At 42.4% G+C, this 20,280-nt stretch overlaps 1 protein-coding gene across 21 annotated transcripts in view; it reads right to left on the reverse strand.

Annotated features, from left to right (window-relative positions):
• The window catches only part of BCL2L11 (BCL2 like 11), a 151,309-nt gene that overhangs the window by 27,183 nt on the left and 103,846 nt on the right, over positions 1-20,280 (reverse strand). For 4 of the 21 annotated variants that reach the window (XR_016349305.1, XR_016349317.1, XR_016349321.1 and 1 more), the window contains 2 exons: positions 18,833-19,252; positions 1,296-1,370 (listed from right to left, as the gene is read on the reverse strand). Coding sequence is in view for 4 of the 21 variants with exons in the window: in XM_089777589.1 (XP_089633715.1) it covers positions 1,296-1,370; positions 18,833-19,252 (495 nt within the window). In the remaining 17 variants the exon portion in view is untranslated. Of the gene's footprint in view, positions 1-1,295; positions 1,371-18,832; positions 19,253-19,513; positions 19,896-20,280 lie in introns of those variants that run through there. The other 17 variants (XR_016349319.1, XM_089777592.1, XR_016349309.1 and 14 more) reach the window with 14 other exon arrangements.

The following is a 20,280-nucleotide window of genomic DNA, read 5'->3' on the forward strand; positions in this document are numbered from 1 at the left end:
AAACTGTCTCCAATGGAGTCCAAGAATCTATTGGATAGCCTGTGCCCTGCTGTTGTAGTTTCCCAGCATATGTCTGGATAGTTGAAGTCCCTTATCACCAAATCCTGTGCTTTAGATGATTTCGTTAGTTGTTTAAAAAAAGCCTCATCCACCTGTTTTACTTGGACAGGTGTTCTGTAGTAGACCCCTAGCATGACATCACCCTTGGTTTTTTTTTTAAACCCCTTTTAACTTAACCCAGAGATTCTCAACAAGTCTACCTACTATGTCCATCTCCACCTCAGTCCAAGTGTATTCATTTTTAATATATAAGGCAACACCTCCTCCTTTTGTATTAAAACTACATTCTTTATTAATAAGAAACTCTTCATTTTACTACAAATAATCTCAGTGCTGGGATTTAAGGCAGAGCATATACCCTCAGGGACACCTAAGTGTGTATACTGTCTCTTTGCAGGCAGCAAACAATTTCTGTCAGCATCCAGTGAGAGGGACTAGATCAGGGGTGGGGAACCTTTTTTGGGTTGAGGGCCACTGACCCACAGAAAAATCAGAGGCTGCAGACAAGTGAGAAGCAAAAAACACCCCCAAAAGACAAAAACAAAACAAAAAAACCCTTACTGACGTGGCCCCCCATCTGAGAAGGATAAAGGTAAAGATACTCCCACATTTCCCTTGCGCATCAGAGCCAAGGGAGGCCCAGGCTAGCATATTCTGTGCGCTTCAGCCCCATGGATGGCGGGGGGAGACATGACAGTCTCACCTCCATCACAGCTCTGCCGTGCTGAGGCAGAGAGTGTCCGAGTGCTCAGGTAGAGCACCACACTATACAGGATGGATTAGCTGGAAACACACGCTCAGAATCTAAGCAAGCAGGACACCACTTTTTTAGAAGAGCATTTCATAAAACTTGGCTAAAAAAGCCTAAAGGAATCACATGGGAATACAATAGCTTCCAGTCTCAAAATAGCCAAAGGGTTAGTAAGGCAGTAAAATCTGGGGGGGGAGAAGGGAAAAGAATCATCTAAGTAAATGTCTGGCTCCAGTCTTGCTGGAAATTTTATTTTTGAGCCAAACGATTATTTGCTTGTGTCTGACATATATTTTGTTTTCATGCTGTAGCAGTGAAAGCACCAAGCTACCTTCACTGCGAAGGTTTGATCAAGCACCATTTTATTTATTTTGTTAGCCGCTGAATTTCATTCAGCAAAGTCCTCATGGTACGTGACGGGAACATTTTGGAATTGGGAAAACAACTCAAGGAAGGAGACGGAGGAGCATACAAACCAACGTACAGGAGCACAAACAAACAGGGCAATTGTCTTCCTCTGTAGAAATTACAGCAACTGAACCAATGTAGTTTCTCTCTGCTAAAGAAAAGTCAGCGCACTGTTAAAACATGTAGTGCAAATACTCATGTAACTAACAGTTTCTAAACAACTACATAACTACCACATTAAAAGAAACTGGAATGGGAGAAAGAAAAACCAAGAACAGTGTTTTAGGTCTAGAATCACCGTAAAAAAAAAAACAACACAACCCAAAACAGGCATGAACAGAATAGTAAAAAGTTAACGGAAAAAAGAATACATGTCTCGCTGCTCCAACGCTCTCCCCAATAAGATGTGCTATGAGCCTTTATATAGGCTTCAAAGATAAAAGCTCAGCATTTCAAGAAATTAGTATCATGGTTAGGTGGCTGAGAGTGAAATCAATCTGAGGTTTTCAGAAAGGACTTTCTGTGGTGCTGCCAAATCACGAATTCAGAAGTGTCAAGTCATAATTAGCCACGCAAGGAGGCAGAGATAGACTCTCAAAATTAATGTAACACTTGCTAGCCACCAAATAACTTTCACCATCACACAGGAGCAGGACTAGTCATATCATGACACACTTCAGTACTCTAAATCAGAGAGTGAATGTACTGTTGTGCAAGGTGGGGGGAAAGTAACCTACTTTGCAAGAAAGTAGCATCCCAGCATCCTGGAAAAAACAGACTCATGAAAATATTGTCCCCACTTTCAATATTCAGAAATTGGACATTCATTTGATCACCCACCCACTGTTCAAGATATTTAATTTGCAGAAAAATGAATGTTTTTCTATGCAAATTTTTGAAGCTGGTATCGAGCACTTCTACCCTACGTGCTCGTTTACACAGGTGATATTTCCAGTTGTAACTCACTCGTGTGGGCACTCTGAAGCCAGGTTTACACTGGGGGAGAAATATGACTTAAGATATGCAACTCCAGCTATGAGAATAGCGTAGATGGAGTCAATGTACCTTAAATTTCTGTGGTAGCCATACTGTAGAAGGTTGAGGGGAGAAACTCTCCTGACTACTTCCCTTACTCTTCACGACCTGCGGAGTACCAGAATCAACGGGGCCACCACCATTTGATTTAGCAGATCCTTACTGGACCCGCTAAATCGAGCCCTGGAAGATCAATCTCCATAGCATTGAGATTATATAACCTCACATCATCGTACCGGAATAACACAGTCCACAGGGGAATTAACTGGCATAACTATATCGTACTAATTCACATCCTACCTTCTTCTGGTATAGCTTCCCTGCATAGACAAGCCCTAAGGCCCATGGATGCAAAGCTATTGGCGGCTTCCCTATTGCCATACAAACACTGGCCCAGGATTTAGATAATTTTCATTTTCCAACAGACCTAAGGCCAAGAGACAACTTATGGAGACACTTGGAGGAAAACTGTTCACACTTCTATGTCTAATCTTTTTTAGTACCGTTTTCTTAAAGCTAACAAACCAAACTTCATGCACACAAACACAACTGTATGGAAACAAGTCAATCATTTAGGAAGTCATATGCTTTTTCTTGCTTATTCTGCACGTAAGTGTTTTCTGACATGCAAAACCTGACATGTTGTGATAAAAAACTATCAGACCAGAAAATGCCTGTGACTTCAGGTGAGAGATAAGCAGCAAGAGCACATCATGCAAAGATAGTGTCCCTAAGCAAATGGATACAGAAACACACTGTATTCTTCAGTTTTCAGTAAGTCATCAGCTTCCTTTTTAGAAAGCACAGATAAAACACTATCTACTGCACCACGTCAAAACCGTTTACAGTTTACCTTACGTTCTCCCCACAACATATGCATGCTATTTTCAGTCTTCTTCCTCAATCTTGGTCCTTTTGTTTTGTTTTTACTTAATACATAGTTTCACTACAACAGATACAGTCTATTTTCAACTCTGTGAGAAACTATTAGGTAACAAACTAACATTTTGTAGATTTGCAGTTTCTAAATAAACACTGAAGTTAAAAAGAAACCTCAGTCAATAGAAAGAAACCACAGAGTAGGTACAATTCTTCACCCCCATTAATACAGGCCACTTGTCCAACATGTGATCCTTGCGGCTCTTAAGTTGCTGAGATGAATGTGGGAATGTTGATATTTTTAGGATTCCTATGCATGCCTCTGTTTCCCTCCAGGGTTTGCATTACTATATATGGAGGGCACAAGGAACTTACACTGGCCTAGCTATGTTTCTCAAAGGTGTGAAAAATCCACCGCCCTGTGACATGTAGCCACACTCACCTAACCCCGGTGTAGACAGCGCTACGTTGACAGAAGAATTCTTTCACTGACGTACCTATTGCCTCTCAGGGAGGTGGCTTACCAATGCTGGCGAAAGAACATCTCCGGTCTGCACTCTCATTCCAGTGGAGTCAACAGGCGAGCGATCAGGCCTCAGCACTGGCAGGTCCTGGATGCCAGGTGACTGATACATTAGTACCTTGTTTTTGAGAAGGCTGCGACATTGTTGCAAAAGAGTGCTGTGAGCACTGCGCCCTTAAGGGCAGAACTAGGGATGTTAAATTGTGTGTAATCAGCTGTCCAGGCTCGCTCCCAGTGTCCCCCCCCCCCCCACTTTTTAAACGTGTTAATAGCCATCAGGCTCTCAGTACATTTAAAAAGCAGAGGTGCAGTGGGGAGGAGGGGGAGGGGAGCGGGGAGGACCAGGCACGAGCCAGGAATCAGCTGATTCCCAGCTCACACCCAATACCAACTACACCTTTTCCTTCCCAGATCCCCCAGCACCTGCTTCTCTCCCCTCATCCCCGCTGCCTCTCTTTGATAGATGCAGCAAGGGGGGGAGGGAAAGCGACTAGTCAAGTCACTATTTGACTACCCATTAAGCATGCGCTTACCGGGTAGTTGACTAGTCGCTTACATCCCTAGGCAGAACAAGTCTCATACAGGAGTTTGGGTCAGCTGACCAGGCTGCAGGGACCCACATTGAGAATCAGGAACAACTTGTACCAACACACCCATTTTTGGGGTCAGGGAGAGCATGGGCCTGCCACTGTGTGGTCCAGCATACTTAAAGAGATCACTCCCATGGGACTGGTGCCCAGTCACAGCCCAGATCCTGTGGATCTGTGAAAGCTGTACTCTTGGAGGGGGACCCTTCAAAAGAAAGTTTGCATTTGATTATAACTGAAAGGTGGGTGAGCAAGAGAGCGGATTTAAAGACACCATGCAGATGCAGGTGGAAGTACCACCACCTCAAATGCTTCCCAACATGTCACCATGAACATGCTGAGCCACTGGCTTCCTGCCTTTGACTCAGCTACACAAGAACGCCCTGGCTGGCGAGCTGCTATAACACAGAGGGATGGAGGAAGTATTTTTCTCCCATTAGACTGAGAATCCTGCAAGCAGCTCGGCTGCCTCTGCCTGACCCTAAGGGAGCGCACCTAGCAAAGGAGGGCTTCCTTACCCCCACACAATCACCCAGGACACCTCAAAAGAGGAGAAACTTCAAATAGCCAATTACAGGTTCCAAATTCTTTGCCCCAGTACGAAGTAGGGGCTGCTCCAAGTGATGCAATTCAGTGGTCTACTAAGGGATGTAGACCAGCTACACAAAAATAGCTAGAGTGAAATGGGCTCCAACCAAGGGAAATGCCAGCTCCACATTCACTGACGACTGTCCACATATGGAGATAATCCCAGGAAGGGAACTTATGGGAGCAGTGCAGCTGGAGCAGATCTGGGAAGAAAACCTGTCAGAGTATTGATTGTGGTTCCTTGACCTTGTGGAAATAAGGGGCTCTTCTCTCTGGGAAGTGATATAACAGTTAGAGGAAAGGAGCGAAAAGTTTCACCATTCATATTTTGGGAAATCTGTTAAGATCCCTTTGCTCGAGGCAACATGTGCATGATAATCCTAAGAAGTCACCTTAATTTAGGACAGTGCTTAAAAACAGCTGGTAGAATGTAACAGTACACATAATAAATCTTAGGAAACAGCCACTGCTGAATGCTTTAAGCTCTCAGAGAGCACTGTCTATTTGCATTTATCAGATCCCCAAAACTATAACAAACTATTCCATCAACTTGCTACCTTAACCCTTTGAAAGCTTTCAGCCAGATACATGAATACTTAGAAAAGACATCTGCGGTCGGGAAACATCAATGTTCCTGCTCTTATCTTTTGTTGTTTTGTTTTTAGTCTTCTAGGTGCATTTGCAAACACAAATATCTATATGAAACTAGCCTATGTTATACATACAATCTATAAAGTAGGAAGTTCTGTTGAACCTGTAAAGGTGTGTCCCCTTATTTTTTAACCAAAGTGTATTTATTTCAACATTTAATAAGTGACTCAAGCTGAAGTATGAAGTACACGTATAAACACACACACACACAAACAGGAATCATGTCCCCATTAAAGGCATTTGAAAATACATATATAAAAAACTCTTCCCATCAGACCGCCTCTGACTTGTGCACAGGTGGTGAATTCAGAGTTAGCCTGGCCTGTGGCTAACTGAAAACAGAACCTAAAAGGGTTTCCACAGGTACATAAAAACTCCTCTCTCCTCTTGTCTTTGGGAATGGATCAAACCTCAGGAAACACAGAATTGCATCTGGACTAATGAGAAAACACAGGCTATTCTCATGAAGGGATGGCATATTCACCGGGAGGAAATGCTGACAATTATGGCAACAAGAAGATGGTGATCTAAGTATGACATTTAATAATTCATCTCTGCAACATTTCACAGGGTAGCGGGTGCTATATTTTTGGTTTTAAAAAACAGCACATATTGACAATTGCTCTTTAAAGTGAAAGGATGACGATTGTGGCTCTACATATATAGATATTAAAAGTGAATGCCTTAAAAATTACATGAAAATCTGACATTCAAGCTATGCTATAGAATATGCCCATGCTAATTCTACTTCTGGAACTCAACGGAGCGTACTGCAAGCTCAGCTCTGAGGACAGGTTCTGTGTGGGGAGCAACTCTTCATGAAGACTAGAAGAGCAAGGAGCTGACCAAGGAGCTGCTGAAGAATATGACCAAAGCAGACAGAAGAACTTCAAAAAGATCTCACCAAACTAAGTGACTGGGCAACAAAATGGCAAATGAAATGTAATGTTGATAAATGTAAAGTAATGCACATTGGAAAAAATAATCCCAACTATACATATAATATGATGGGGACTAATTTAGCTATAACTACTCAAGAGAGAGATCTTGGAATCATTGTGGATAGTTCTCTGTGTGTGCAGCAGCAGTCAAAAAAGCAAATAGTATGGTAGGAATAATTAAAAAAGGGAAGAGAATAAGACAGAAAACATCTTATTGCCTCTATATAAAACCATGGGACGCCCACATCTTGAATACTGTGTGCAGATGTGGTCACCTCATCTCAAAAAATATATATTGGCATTGGAAAAGGTTCACAAAAGGGCAACAAAAATGATGAGGGGTCTGGAACGGGTCCCATATGAAGAGAGATTAAAAAGACTTGGACTTTTCAGCTTAGAAAAGAGCAGACTGGAGATGGGGAGGGGGGGGAAGAGATATGACAGAGGTCTATAAAAAAATTTTCCATTATGACTGGTATGGAAAAAGTGAAGAAGGAAAAGTTAGTTACCTATTCCCACAATACAAGAACTAAGAGTCACCAAATGAAATGAATAGGCAGCAGGTTTAAAACAAACAAAAGGAAGTTTTTCTTCACTCAGCACACAGTCAACCTGTGGAACTCCTTGCCAGAGGATACGGTGAAGGCTAGAACTTTAACAGGGTTCAAAAAAGAGCTCAGTAGATTCAGGGAGGTTAGGTCCATCAATGGCTATTAGCCAGGATGGGTAGGAATGGTGTTCTTAGCCTCTGTTTCTCTGGAAGTGGGTGACAGGGGAGGAATCACGTGAGGATTACCTGTTGTGATCCCTCCCTCTGGGGCATCTGGCATTGGCCACTGTGGGCAGACGGGACACTGGGCTATTTGGACCTTTGCTCTGACCCGCTGTGGCCGTTCTCATGACACTCATAAGAGGCTGCTTAGTGGAACTGTGAATCAATTACCAGACTTACATCAACTTGACTCTTTAGGCTAACTGGACTGTGCCTCTGCTACTGTCACTGTAGTTTTGTAATGATTTAGTACTCACACACAACCTACAACAGAAATATTAACGATGAGACAAATACCCAGAATATATTTCAATCTTCCCATACATAAATACTTTTCACAACTGCGAACCCTTTGATGTAATTAGGAGAGGAACAGATGTTTGTTTCATGATTAAACTGGCCTTTTCTGCTTGAAAGTTTTCTATCACAGCTTCAGTTCCCTGTCATGTTGGCCATTATACAGAACTCCCTGTCCGCCCCACCCCCACACTTCCAACAACAAACACAATGCAGAGGTTATGCAAGTGTTTACCCTGTTTTTCGGATTTTCACGTACAGATTGCTGCATATTTGTTAGCAGAAGAATTTAATTCAGGAGTTATCAAAATGCCATACCCTCTTCTCTAAGCTCTTCTGGTGGGGGGCAGGGGGAGGGGAGGACACCTATCAAACAGCAAAGGGGAAACCAATTTCAAACTACAATATGAAACCACTCATTTACATAAGCCATGCAGTTTTACAAACACACCAGAAAGCCTGTAACTAATCAGAGATTCCCTTGCTTACGCAGTCACTTGTTTTTCAAAAACAAGATGCTTTTTCATCTAAAAGGTAAACAGAACGATTAGTCCCTAATATGGGCTAATAAGACCTGAAAACTAGTTTAAAATACTTGCATATGGGTACAAAAACAGCTTTCTGTAATGCCTTGCCCTCTCGGGTCATTGTATCCTGTGGGCTCCCATGTGGAACTCACTAGCCCTTCTCTTCCCTTATTCTGGAAGAAGAGCAAACCCTTCACCATGCTCTTGATCCTGGACTTAGTTTTCTTCAACATCAAAGGTCCACTTCCTTTAAGATCACCAACATGGAATCTTTTCTAAATTCAAAACCCAGTCCAGTTTAAATTACATAAAAGCAAACATACATTCACAAGAAGAGAAACTTGAAAGTACCTTCAGGTATATGCTTTAACAGGACATGAAAAGACAGACAGCAAAGGCTGGCTCTAAGGTCTAAAGGACAGGCTATTACCACAGGATTACCTGTAGGATAGCCCTGCTGAGAGTACTCTGGTCTCTGACAGCATGTCAAGACTGTGGTATTCCTAAGGAGTGCCTTTCTCCAGAGAAAGGACACTGAGACAGAAAATATAGGCTCAAAACAGCAAAAAGAAGAATGACCATACTGGATTAAACCAATGGTCTATCTAGCCCAATAGGCCTTTCATCAAACAGTGGCCAATGCCAGATGTTTCAGAGGGAATGAACTCAACAGTTGATGTGTCCTTTCAATGTGTCATTTCAGGTTTGGTTAGTCGCTAAGGTGCTCAGGATTATTCGGTGTTTTTTCAGTTACAGACTCACTTGGCTCCCCCTCTGAAGGAAAGGCACTGCATTCAGCTGTATAGAGTAGAAATCCACCAACTACACAAGGAAACTCGCACAGATCCAAACAGACATCATATTCCTATCCAAGTGCAAACAGATTAACATCATACCTAATGGACTTAAGGTGAAAACCCCACTACAATCTTCATACCCCACAGACTACAACCAGAGATTACGACACACACTCTCAAAGAAACTGAGGAACCACCTAATCAGCATACTATACAACAAACAGAAGAAAATCAAGGAGGAGCACTCTACACTAGAGACTCTCAAAAAAACCCAAGCTTCCACACACACTTCCTCTTGGCTGGACTTTACCAAAACCTTACAAGCCACCTACAATGCTGTTCACCTCCCTTCAGAAGAAAAAGGACAATAAACTATCAAGACTCCTACATGCCTCAGGATATTTCAATTCCGGTACCCTCAACACATCTAGCAACATTGTCAGCCTATCCAACCACACTCTTAGCCCAGCGGAGGCATCTGTCCTATCTCGAGGATTCTCTTTATGCCCCACCATACCCACTGAAATATGATTCAGTTCTGTGGAGATCTGGAAGCCTATTTTCGCCATCTTCGTCTAAAGGAATATTTCCAACACACCAGTGAACAACACACTGACTCTCCAGCTCCCCACCACCAACCCCACAAGAGGAAGGTCACTATGATGGTTGTAACAAAAGTCTCGACTTCTACATTGATTGCTTCCGCAAACATGCCTGGGCTGACACTGCCAGCAAACAACAACATATAACATCTAACCTCAGCCATGCAGAACGCAATGCTATTCACAGCATCAAAACAATCCTCACATCATAATCAAGGAGGTTGACAAGGGGGCGCTGTGGTCATCATGAAGAGAACAGATGATGAACGGGAGGCTGTCGGGCAACTCACCAACACCAGATTCTATAGGCTTCCCTCCCCTGATCCTACTAAAGAATACCAAAAAAGCCTAAACCATGTGCTCATGAAACTCCCTGCTACAACTCAGGACCAAATATACACAATCTCCCCTCCCCCCCCCACACACAAATTCCTGATCAGGAGTCTTCTATCTGCTACCCAAGATACACAAACCTGGAAATCCCAGACAACCCATCATCTCAGGCATTGGCACACTTACAGCAGAATTATCTGGTTCTCTCAACTCTCTCCTCAGACCCTATGCTACCAGCACTCCTAGCTATCTTCGAGATACCACAGACTTCCTGAGGAAACTACAGAAAAAGGAGTAACTAGAGGTTAACTGACTACTCGACTAGTCGATAGGCACTTCCACATTCCTCCTTTGAAATGCCACTGCTGCTTTGAAATGCCACACAGAGCTGGGGAGTCCAGCTGACCTCGACGCAGGCAGCACCGCACAGCTGTATCCATGGCTATCCCTGATGACACCACTGCACACCTAGTTACAGAGCTTTGTGACTTTGTCCTCACCCATGACTCTTTCCAATTTGGGAACAATTTGTACCTTCAAGTCAGCAGCACAGTCGGGGGCACCCGCAGGGCTCCACAATATGCCAATGTCTTTATGGCTGACCTCAAACAACGTTTCCCTGCTCTCGTCCCCTAGCACCTTTACTCTACTTACACTACATTGATGACATCTTCATCATATGGACCCACAGAAAGGAGACCCTTGAATTCCACATGGATTTCAACAACTTCCATCCCACCATCAATCTCAGCCTGTAACAGTCCCCACAAGAGATCCACTTTCTTGACACTACAGTACAATTACATTTCCACCACATTATACTGGAAACCTACCGACCACCACACATGCCTCTAGCTTCCATCCAAGAAACATTTCCCAATTCATTGTTTATAGTCAGGCCCTAAAATACAACTGGATTTGCTCCAATCCCACAGACAAACACCTACAGGAGCTATACAGAGCATTCTTAAAACTGAAATACCCACCCGGAGAAGTGAAAAAGCAGATCGACAGAACCAGAAGAGTACCCAGACATGAACTACTTCAAGACAGGCCCAAAAGAGAAGACAACAGAACACCACTCATCATCACCTACAGCCCCCAACTTAAACCCCTTCAGCGCATCATTAATAGTCTACAACCTACCCTGAAAAATGACCCCTCACTTTTACAGGCCTTGGGGGACAAGCCAATCCTCACCTACAGACAACCCCCTAACCTCAAACCAATTCTTTCCAGCAACCACGCAGCACACCTACATCGTGGTCATCCAGGAACCCACCATCTGTATCAACATCATCATCACAGGACCTAACCACATAAGCCACCAACAACTGAGGCTCCTATAACTGCACATCCACCAATGTGATCTGTGCCATCAAGTGCCAGCCATGCCCCTCTGCCATGGATACTGGCCAAACTGGACCGTCTCTACGACAAAGGATTAATGGACACTGTCATGGCTCCTTCCCCACTCTGGCATGATAAATGCAGAAGTGGGGGCCAGCAAGTGTACCCCAAAGCCTTATCTACCAGGTTTTGGTATAAAATTTCCCCCCAAGATCTTAAAACCCTAGATCTTGGGAATAAAACTTCCGCTGCCACCACCCAAATGTTGATAAAGAAATCAGGGGAAAGATCATTTGGGAAATCTTACCCCTAAAACAAAAATCAGGGCACACCATTAACCACTGCCAGGTTAATAAAAAGAAAAGAAAGAACTTTTATTATTACAACAACATTCCGGTTGCAAGTATAATGACTAGAGAGGAAGGTAACAAAATATACTCATGGAGAAACTCCATGGGCCTAGAACTTAGTTACAAAGAAAAGCCAAAACATCTTTTAAGCAGTGCCAGATCTCAGATCCCATACCCAATCCTTAAAACAATAAAACCTAATGAAACTACCTAAACTTTACCCTACTTACAGAAAATGAAGAATGGTGTCTTGGAGAGAGAGAGAGACATGCTTCTCCCTCTCTGTAGCTGCAGAGAACTCTCCCAGAGAGACAAAAAGAGAAAGGAAAAAAACCCAAATTCCTTTGTCCCAGTTTGAAAAGTCCCACCTACATTCTTATTGGTCACTCCACCTGGCTAGGTGTAGTTAACCCCTTAATCCCCAGGCTGCTGGCTAACCCTCATTCATGACAGACACAATCAGATATTCAAAATGGTAATGCACAAAAGTCTGTTGGGGAACATTTTAATTTGCCTGGGACTCATTAACGGATCTCAAAGTTGCCATATTATTACAAGCCAATTTCAAAAACCAGCTTGAAAAGGAAGCTGCAGAACTTAGTTTAATTTACAAGTTTGATACCTACAATACAGATTTAAACAAAGATCTTAACTGGATCACCTGCTACATCCTAATGACGTAAAAAGCCAAGCACCGAGTAATTAGAACCCACTCTATCAGCTTCATTTAGCATGGACACACTGACAATTTTTCCCCATTTTTTTCCTTCTCTTTCCCTCCCCATCACCTCTCTTTCTCTGCTATTTATTTTTCAACCTGAACCCCTTAACTCCATTCCTTTGAAGAAGTGGGTTGTGCCCACGAAAGCTCATACCACCACCTACATTTTGTGTTTGTTTCTAAGGCGTTACCGACTTTTTTTTTTTTTTTTTTAGATTTAGTTTCACATCTGTGAAGTCCAAAACCACAAAACCTTGTTTCCCTCCTGTTCCCCCATTACTTAGACACCTTCAGTTATATAATCCAAGTATTCCTTTCTACACCCACTCCTAGCCATCATCTTCTCTACATCTTCATTATTCACTTGCTGGAATATACAACCTTCTTGCATAAAATCCTTATTAACTATCCTGGTGCCATGACTTAGTTACAGCTTGTAACTTCACAACTGTTCTCACTCAAGAGTCTTGCTGCCTAAGGATTGTTACAGATCTTGTTTCAGGAACTCTTTTGAAAGTTTTAAAATGAAAAATAATGCTTTGACCTTTGTTTTACAATTTTAAGAACTCCTATTTCCATTTACACAGGAGCCAGTGGCAATGCTCATCACCTTAAATTTCAGGTTGTAAACAGAACCTCAATAATTTCTTCCCTGTGAAAGGCTGGAACTTTGGAGTCCCTTCACATTCATTGCCCAACTTCTCAATTACATACATATTCTTTAGAGCTCTATTCCTCCCCATATCCTCAGCTGTACATGAGACATTAAAACAGATACAGCCATGCAGAGACCACAACCATATAAAGAACATGAAAATCTGTCCATTTGGGATACCAGACTGTCTAATCTCCATTCACAGCAAATCAAGGTGTGGAACATTTTGTATTGTCCTGCAATACTTGCAAACATTTCTTCCATCATAAAGTAGAGTGGCAGCAAACAGGGATGGCTTCTGTATAATAAACTTCAGCCTAGATACAAGCATGTGTGATACCAAACTGCATCCTTGGCGGATGTGAAAAAAAGCCTGTTTGTCACAACCTAAGGGGCCTGACCATGCTGCCATGAGATTTAACTGCAGTTTTCAACCGTGCATTACAAAGTTCTGTTTCACTGCTTGGGCAGTTGGCTAGGTGTTGGATGTCAACATGCTGAGCCTATTCTGGCTATAGCTGGCGGCACTGATCCAGTCAGTCTGTATTCAAATTGTACTCAAAGTTTGCCAATATACAGAATGTCCATCAATGAAGAAAACAAAGCAATATTACTGAGTCATTCTCTGAATCAGTTTGCTTGGTACATCATCACAGCCTGTTTGTAAGTGTATTACCCCCCAACAAAGCTACGAACAGAAAATACAAAAGGTATGAGACGATCTATTACTGTTAGACATCTCTTCCTCAAATTACTAACACACTGGGCTTAAAACGAAGCGCTCAACAGCACCTGGGAAATGTAGGTAGCTAGCACAACCATCCACATCGTGCCTCTCTCAATTTTATACAATACTTTCCTAACATGTAAGAACATTGGGGGAGGGAAGAGGAAGAAGTCCAGAAAGGGGGGAGGGGGAGATCAATGGGATGTGAACCTCATGCCACTCTGGTCCCTGTACACAGGGGAAGGGGCTATGGAGACTCTCCAGAACTTGCCGGTTGGTATTTCCTAGGCACATTGAATTGTGGAAGATGCCTGGGACTGCTTTCTGAAGACTGCCAGCAACCTCCAGCATAGGAAGTGCACCGGGGACAGGAGACATAATGGGTTGGGAGAAGAGCTTGCATCAAGTATGGGGATTTTCAGATACTAGAGGCTGTGGAGTATAGCATGTTCTAATGTGATTTCCACTGCTTTGCATACTTTTATCTTGGTGGAAGAAAACAAACAGCTTTATAACAAACTCCACACTGAAATATGTAGAGAAAAGTGTTTAGAAGTGTTCCCCCAAATATATGAAAACTTCCCAAAAAAAACCCCATTCGTTTCCCTATTCCAGGGATCAATTCCCAACATGTTTGTGTTGCTGTCAGTACCAATATAGCACAGTTAAGGACAATAATGTTGGTCTATATAATTTTAGGTCATAGTCCTTTAAGATTTATGCACATGCTTAATTTAACTCAAGGCGAGTAATTCCACTGTCTTCAATGGGACTATTTGTGAGTTCAAAATTAAAAACACATGTTTGCATTTTTGCAGGACTACAAATACTTACATAAACCAGAACGTACAAGACTTTTATAACACCAAAAAGATAATTCACACAAACATTTGTTCACCAACACATTACAGTGAGAATTTCTAGAACATGGATACAATGTAATGTACTTTACAGGACTCTGGGTTCCCCTTTCAAAATCCTTACTACATACAATATAGAAACCTAACAACACATATCCAACAGCATATTGCCATGGCAACAAAGCAAAGCTGAAGTTAGGTAGGTATGCAACGATGATGAGCAATCAAGGATTAGCTGCTCAGTCATTTGAACATGGGGGGGGGGGAGGAGAGAGTTTGTTTTTAAAAGAAGTGCAAGTGCTACGAAAAATAGTACTGTTGTCAAGCACTAGCTAAACTCAGTGGAAATTCACTGTCAATCTCAATGGTTTTTGCTTGTGAGTATATACATATCACAAACTACCCAAGGCCTGACCCATACTGACAGGATCATTCAGTTGTACCCTCAACCTGTATTTCATTTCTTCTGATTCTTGCCACTGGCCTGACAGTCAAGAATATATTCAATTCGAGAAGGATGTAGATCAGTCAGAGACGACTTCAAGAACCATCAGAATGATTAAAGAATAAGAAAACATGCCTTATAGGTGATATTCTCAAGGAGTCTAATCTATTTAGCTTAACCAAGAGAAGGTTAAGAGATGGCAATGATAGTCTATAAATATCTACATAGGAAACAAATATTTAATCGTGGGCTCTTCAGTCTAGCAGGGAAAGGTACAACATGATCCAATGGTTGGAAGCGGGGTTCCCTGAAAGCTGTCTGCTTTTGCGGCTGCTCAGGAAAGATTCAAATGTTGTCCAGCTAATTAGCAGAGTGTCCTCAGTTAGGTCTTGTTCCCTCTGATGGTGCACATTCACAAAAGCCTTGGTGAACTTAAAAATTATGCTACACGTGGATGGAAAAAATTAAGGGAACGTTGGTTGGAAGTTCAGACTACACAAATTCAGATTAGAAATAAGGTGTTAAAAATCTAACATTGAGTAATTAACCATCAAAACAATTTAGTAAGAGTCCTGGTGGATTCTCCATCACTGACTATTTTTAAATCAAAATGGGATTTTTTCTAAAAGATTTGCTCCAGAAATTATTTGGGGCAAGTTCTCACAATGATCCCTTCTGGCCCTGGAATATATAAAACTATGTCTCATCCGTGTGGATAAAATTCAATGATGTGGGAAGTGAATTTAACAAATATATATTTTTTAAAATTGTTATTTTAATTATATTGACTTTTTCTTTTCAAATACCAACCTGTTTAAAATTAAGTCTGAATTCAATACAACATGTGCTAAGGCCTAAACTTATTATAATTTCTTAAAATTTAAATCAAAAAATTAATATGTTGAACGTGAACCTCTATCAAAAATTCTGACTTAAAGGCTTCTTTTCTAAATTAAAAAAAAAATCAAGGGAAAACTTCCATCTTGTGAGGTCAAACTTTATAAATATGGCACAATTTAGTAATAAATAAGCAACCATTCAACATTTTTGTACTAAAAATATACAGTTAATAAGAATATGACAATATTAACCTAAACAACTGCTTAAATAAATACAGTTATAGTGTATCTTCCTAGGAAGCTAATCAACGTGCCAAATTGAGTGTGAAGACTATTTAGTTATGTTAAAATGGTTATATGAACATGTTTTAGTGGTTACATCAATGAAAACACACCTTTCTTTAGAATATAATTGAAGTACAAATGGAAAAGTTGATTACATTGATTTTAAGTGAGGCTTTCCATTTGATGATTTAAATCATTATTTCAATATCTGATTTAAATTGCTTTTATTTAACTCAGACCACCCTCTTTCTCCTCAATTCCACTGTATTAAGTTATGAAACTTTGAAAATGAGCTGAAAAGTCAGGCATTCCAGATTGTAAGGATTCAATTCTACAATTCCTATAGGAGTACAAATCTCAAGTCAAGTGGAACTTTTGTCTTTACAGGGACTGCAGGTTCAGACTCTCTTGGTAACATTTCAGAGATTATCATCTCTTCTCTCTACAACAAGAAAATCAGCCAGTAAGTCCCTCATTGGAAAGCACAGTCCTGAATTAGAATAAAATGTCTTTACAACTTCACATTTCTATTCTAATCATGTTTGAAAATGGCCAGTGTTCCTATTTAAATTCCCTCAGCAATTTCTACTCAGTTTCTGACATTTAATGTTTAGGATAGTACTCACAGTAACAACAGCATAAGAAAGATATTCGTAAAAACCATGTACATAGTTTTCAAAGAACATTTTACATGGGTGAAAAATATAATACTGTTCTGAAATTATGGACAGGACTTGAGGTTTTTGTCTTGAATATCAAATAATGTTGTTCACTGCTAAAGTTTAGCTTTACATGTGTTGTAAGCAATGTTTATTTCAAGAACTCTAGTTCCTTTTGTCTAGTAATACCATGTATGCTCTCTCAGTAAGATTGTGAAACTTACATTAAGCTGCAATTACTGCAACTCCAGAAAATACCTCCTAAGGGAATAGTGTAAGTGGTTACAGCTGGGAGGTACAACTATGAACTATCAAAATGTTTTGAGCATGACACACAAAAGAGTGTTATCAATACAAATAAACAAACTATTGCCACGACTAGATGTTCCCCATTTCCACTGAGAGTTGAACATATGAACATAAGTACTGGTTTCTTTCAAATAGTTTTCTAACTTAATTTAGCTTCATCTATCTTCCTCTTGGATACAGGGAAAGCGGGACAGATACTGCAAGCTGCTTACTACAAGAGTGTAGTTTCCACTTCTGGAGATGTGGATTCAAACCTTACCTAGTCACAAGACTAGTTTTGCAGTCTCAAGCTGGTCCCTAGGACACGTTACAAAAACAAAAAAAAAACCCACCACAACATAACCACCACCCAAATCCACAACACTAAGGTGAGACTTTCAAAACTGTCTAAGACCTTTAATTAGGAAATGCCTATTAAATGTTTGAAAGCTACTGCTAAACCCTCTAGTTGGCTTTGAAAAATAAATCCTCACTCCATATAGCTTCTCATAAGTAACAGGCACTCCAGAACAACCCTTGTGACAGATTAAGGAGCAGTATTGACAGGATCCAAAGTAATCCTTGCCACTCTTCCCTAACCAGAAGGCAGACTCTAGGAAAAAAAACTTCAAAAGAGGACGGGAAAGAGAGATGATCCTCTGAATTCCTACTGCAGCAAGGAACGTCTCTCACTTGGAAAAATGCATACGTCTAGTAATCTTTGCTCCACCCTTAATGGGAGTAACTCAGAGTCTCACACCCGACTCTCCCGCCTTCTACAGACTCCTGTGGCCAAACTTCAGATTCATGATCTGCCAAGCAACCATTGCAAAGAGTCTTCTTAGAAAACCCAGCCAAATGGGACACTGTGCTCAAATGTCATATCAACAGGCACTTTCCGGACTGACATACATAAAGACCCTTCAAGCCTCCTGACTCATCCCTGTAGTTTTTAACTAAAATTTTAAGATTTTTGTTGTATTTTTAATAAATACTGTGCAAGCACACTAACCACATTAGTCTAGTACTCTTACACATGTTTTTGTGAAGAGGGTCTACTAAAACATTACTTGAGCATAAAGTTACAAACTGTATCAAAATGACATTTCAGAAACATGTTTGAAATTAAAAAAAAAAAACTTACAATATATTTTTAAAACCTGATTCCCTTCATGTGTGAAAAAAGAATAGCTGTTCAGACTAGCAAATTCCAGACCAAAATGGATATTTACAGATACATTTTAAACTCCAAAATATAAGAGACAACAGAAACTAGAGCTAGTTTTGTAGATACTTTCTTCTCCTGCCTCCTTCCACCAAATATTCTGATTAGCAGGATCTTCAGGAAACAGCTAAGAATCTGTAGTAAAGGAAACATCTCTCATATCCTAGTACTCTGTTCCAGTGTTTGAGACCAAGATTATGTTTATTACTAAGCAATGCGGCCTCTACATTTACCCTTCCCCCAATCACAACTTCATTACTTGGACAGACAAATCTCCATGGTGACGTCACAAGTTATTTCAAACAAACAAAACTGGCCCCTTATAGACTTTGTATCCAGTTTAAACGATCCAAAATACGTAGTTTACCAGAACACATTCCATGTGCTATGATAACCAAAGTCAGGAGGGATCCCTGGATCACTTTCCTGTTCTTTAGGAAAATGTTCACTAGATTTAAAATCTCACCCCATCAGTTCATAACACATAAGGCAGTTTTCAATTTGACTTATTCAGTGGCTCAGCTGGATGTCACTGTATATACAGTATTTTGTTCTTACTGAAAAATTTGCTGGCTGCCTCAAATATTCATATTGAGATTCTGAAAGAAATACAATGTCCACAGGAGAATTCATAACCTATTGAAAAACTATAAACCATGAGCTAAAAGGTTTCTTACCATGATCTTGCTTACCCATTGCACTTAGATAATGATTAAAGGCTTGACAAGGGGGACTTGGAGTCTGCGTCGACTTGTCGCAACTCATAGGCACAGGGCTCCTGTCTGTGTCGAAAGAGAAATACCCACTGGAGGATCTAGACAGCAGTGAGGATCTTCGTACAAAGATGAAAAGTGGGGATCTGGTAGCAAATGGACTGGGGCTAGTGGGTGGTGCAAATGGTCCCTGAGGGCTGCTGGGCGATGAGCTGTCCCCCTCACCTGAATGATTACCTTGGTACTGTGTTTGTATAGAGGTAGGGGCCCCAGGTCTAAGATGCTGAGGCTGACTTGGCCTTTCAATTGACTGAAACTGTCCACCTTCTCCGTCGCACTCTGAATTCAGATCAGAAGGTTGCTTTGCCATTTGGTCGCCTTTTCCTGCAAATAAAGAGGAGGAGATTGTGATTCAGCTCTCCAGGCTTTATTACGCTACCGCAATGTTCAATACGTTTGGCAATAAACTCTCGCCACCCTCCTGTGGGGTTTCTCAGAGTGCTAGTAGTGCTGCATGTGCCTTCCAACTTGCATCCCTCTAGCTCTTTAAGAACCCCCCCCCCCCACACACACACACACACACAATGAGTGCTACGGCATCTCAGGCGGTAGTTCCCTGGACGCTGTTTCCACCCCCCAGGATACCTGCGTCCAAAGTGTAACTCGCAGAAAGGCTTTGTCTGAACAAAAGCGAGTCAGGCTCCAAGAGCAATTCCTCAGCCAGACCCCGGCGCTCCGAGTCCGCCCCGGCCGGAGCTGGGAATCGGGCAGCCGCGCGCTCGGACCCCCCCGCCACGGGACAAAAGGCTGGGACGCGGCGCGGCGCCTGCACTGATTGTGCAGCTCCCGGCCCGCGCCCTGCCCGCCCCATTGTTCTCCCAATGTGCTGAGCGCAGCAAGTCTGCCGGAGCTTGGCAGCAGCGACCGCTCGTAGTAAGTGCGTCACAATAGAGTGTGCGGCTCGCGCGGGGCTGGCCCGGCTCCCCCCCGCCCGGCACCCACTGCCCCCCCGGCACGCGCGCACACACACACACACACACACCCCGCCGTGTGCCCCCCCCCGGCACGCACACACACACCCACACACCCCGCCGTGTGCCCCCCCCGGCACACACACACACACACACACCCCGCCGTGTGCCGCCCCCCCCCGGCACGCACACACACACACACACACACACCCCGCCGTGTGCCGCCCCCCCCCGGCACGCATACACACACACACACCCCGCTGTGTGCCGCCCCCCCCCCGGCACGCATACACACACACACACCCCCGTGTGTGCCCCCCCCCCGGCACGCATACACACACACACACGCCCCGCTGTGTGCCGCCCCCCCCCCGGCACGCACACACACACACACACACACACACGCCGTGTGCCGCCCCCCCCCCCGGCACGCACACACAC

Source organism: Pelodiscus sinensis, chromosome 3 (assembly GCF_052426305.1).
Source record: "Pelodiscus sinensis isolate ZL-2025 chromosome 3, ASM5242630v1, whole genome shotgun sequence".
In the NCBI taxonomy this organism is placed as follows: domain Eukaryota; kingdom Metazoa; phylum Chordata; order Testudines; family Trionychidae; genus Pelodiscus; species Pelodiscus sinensis.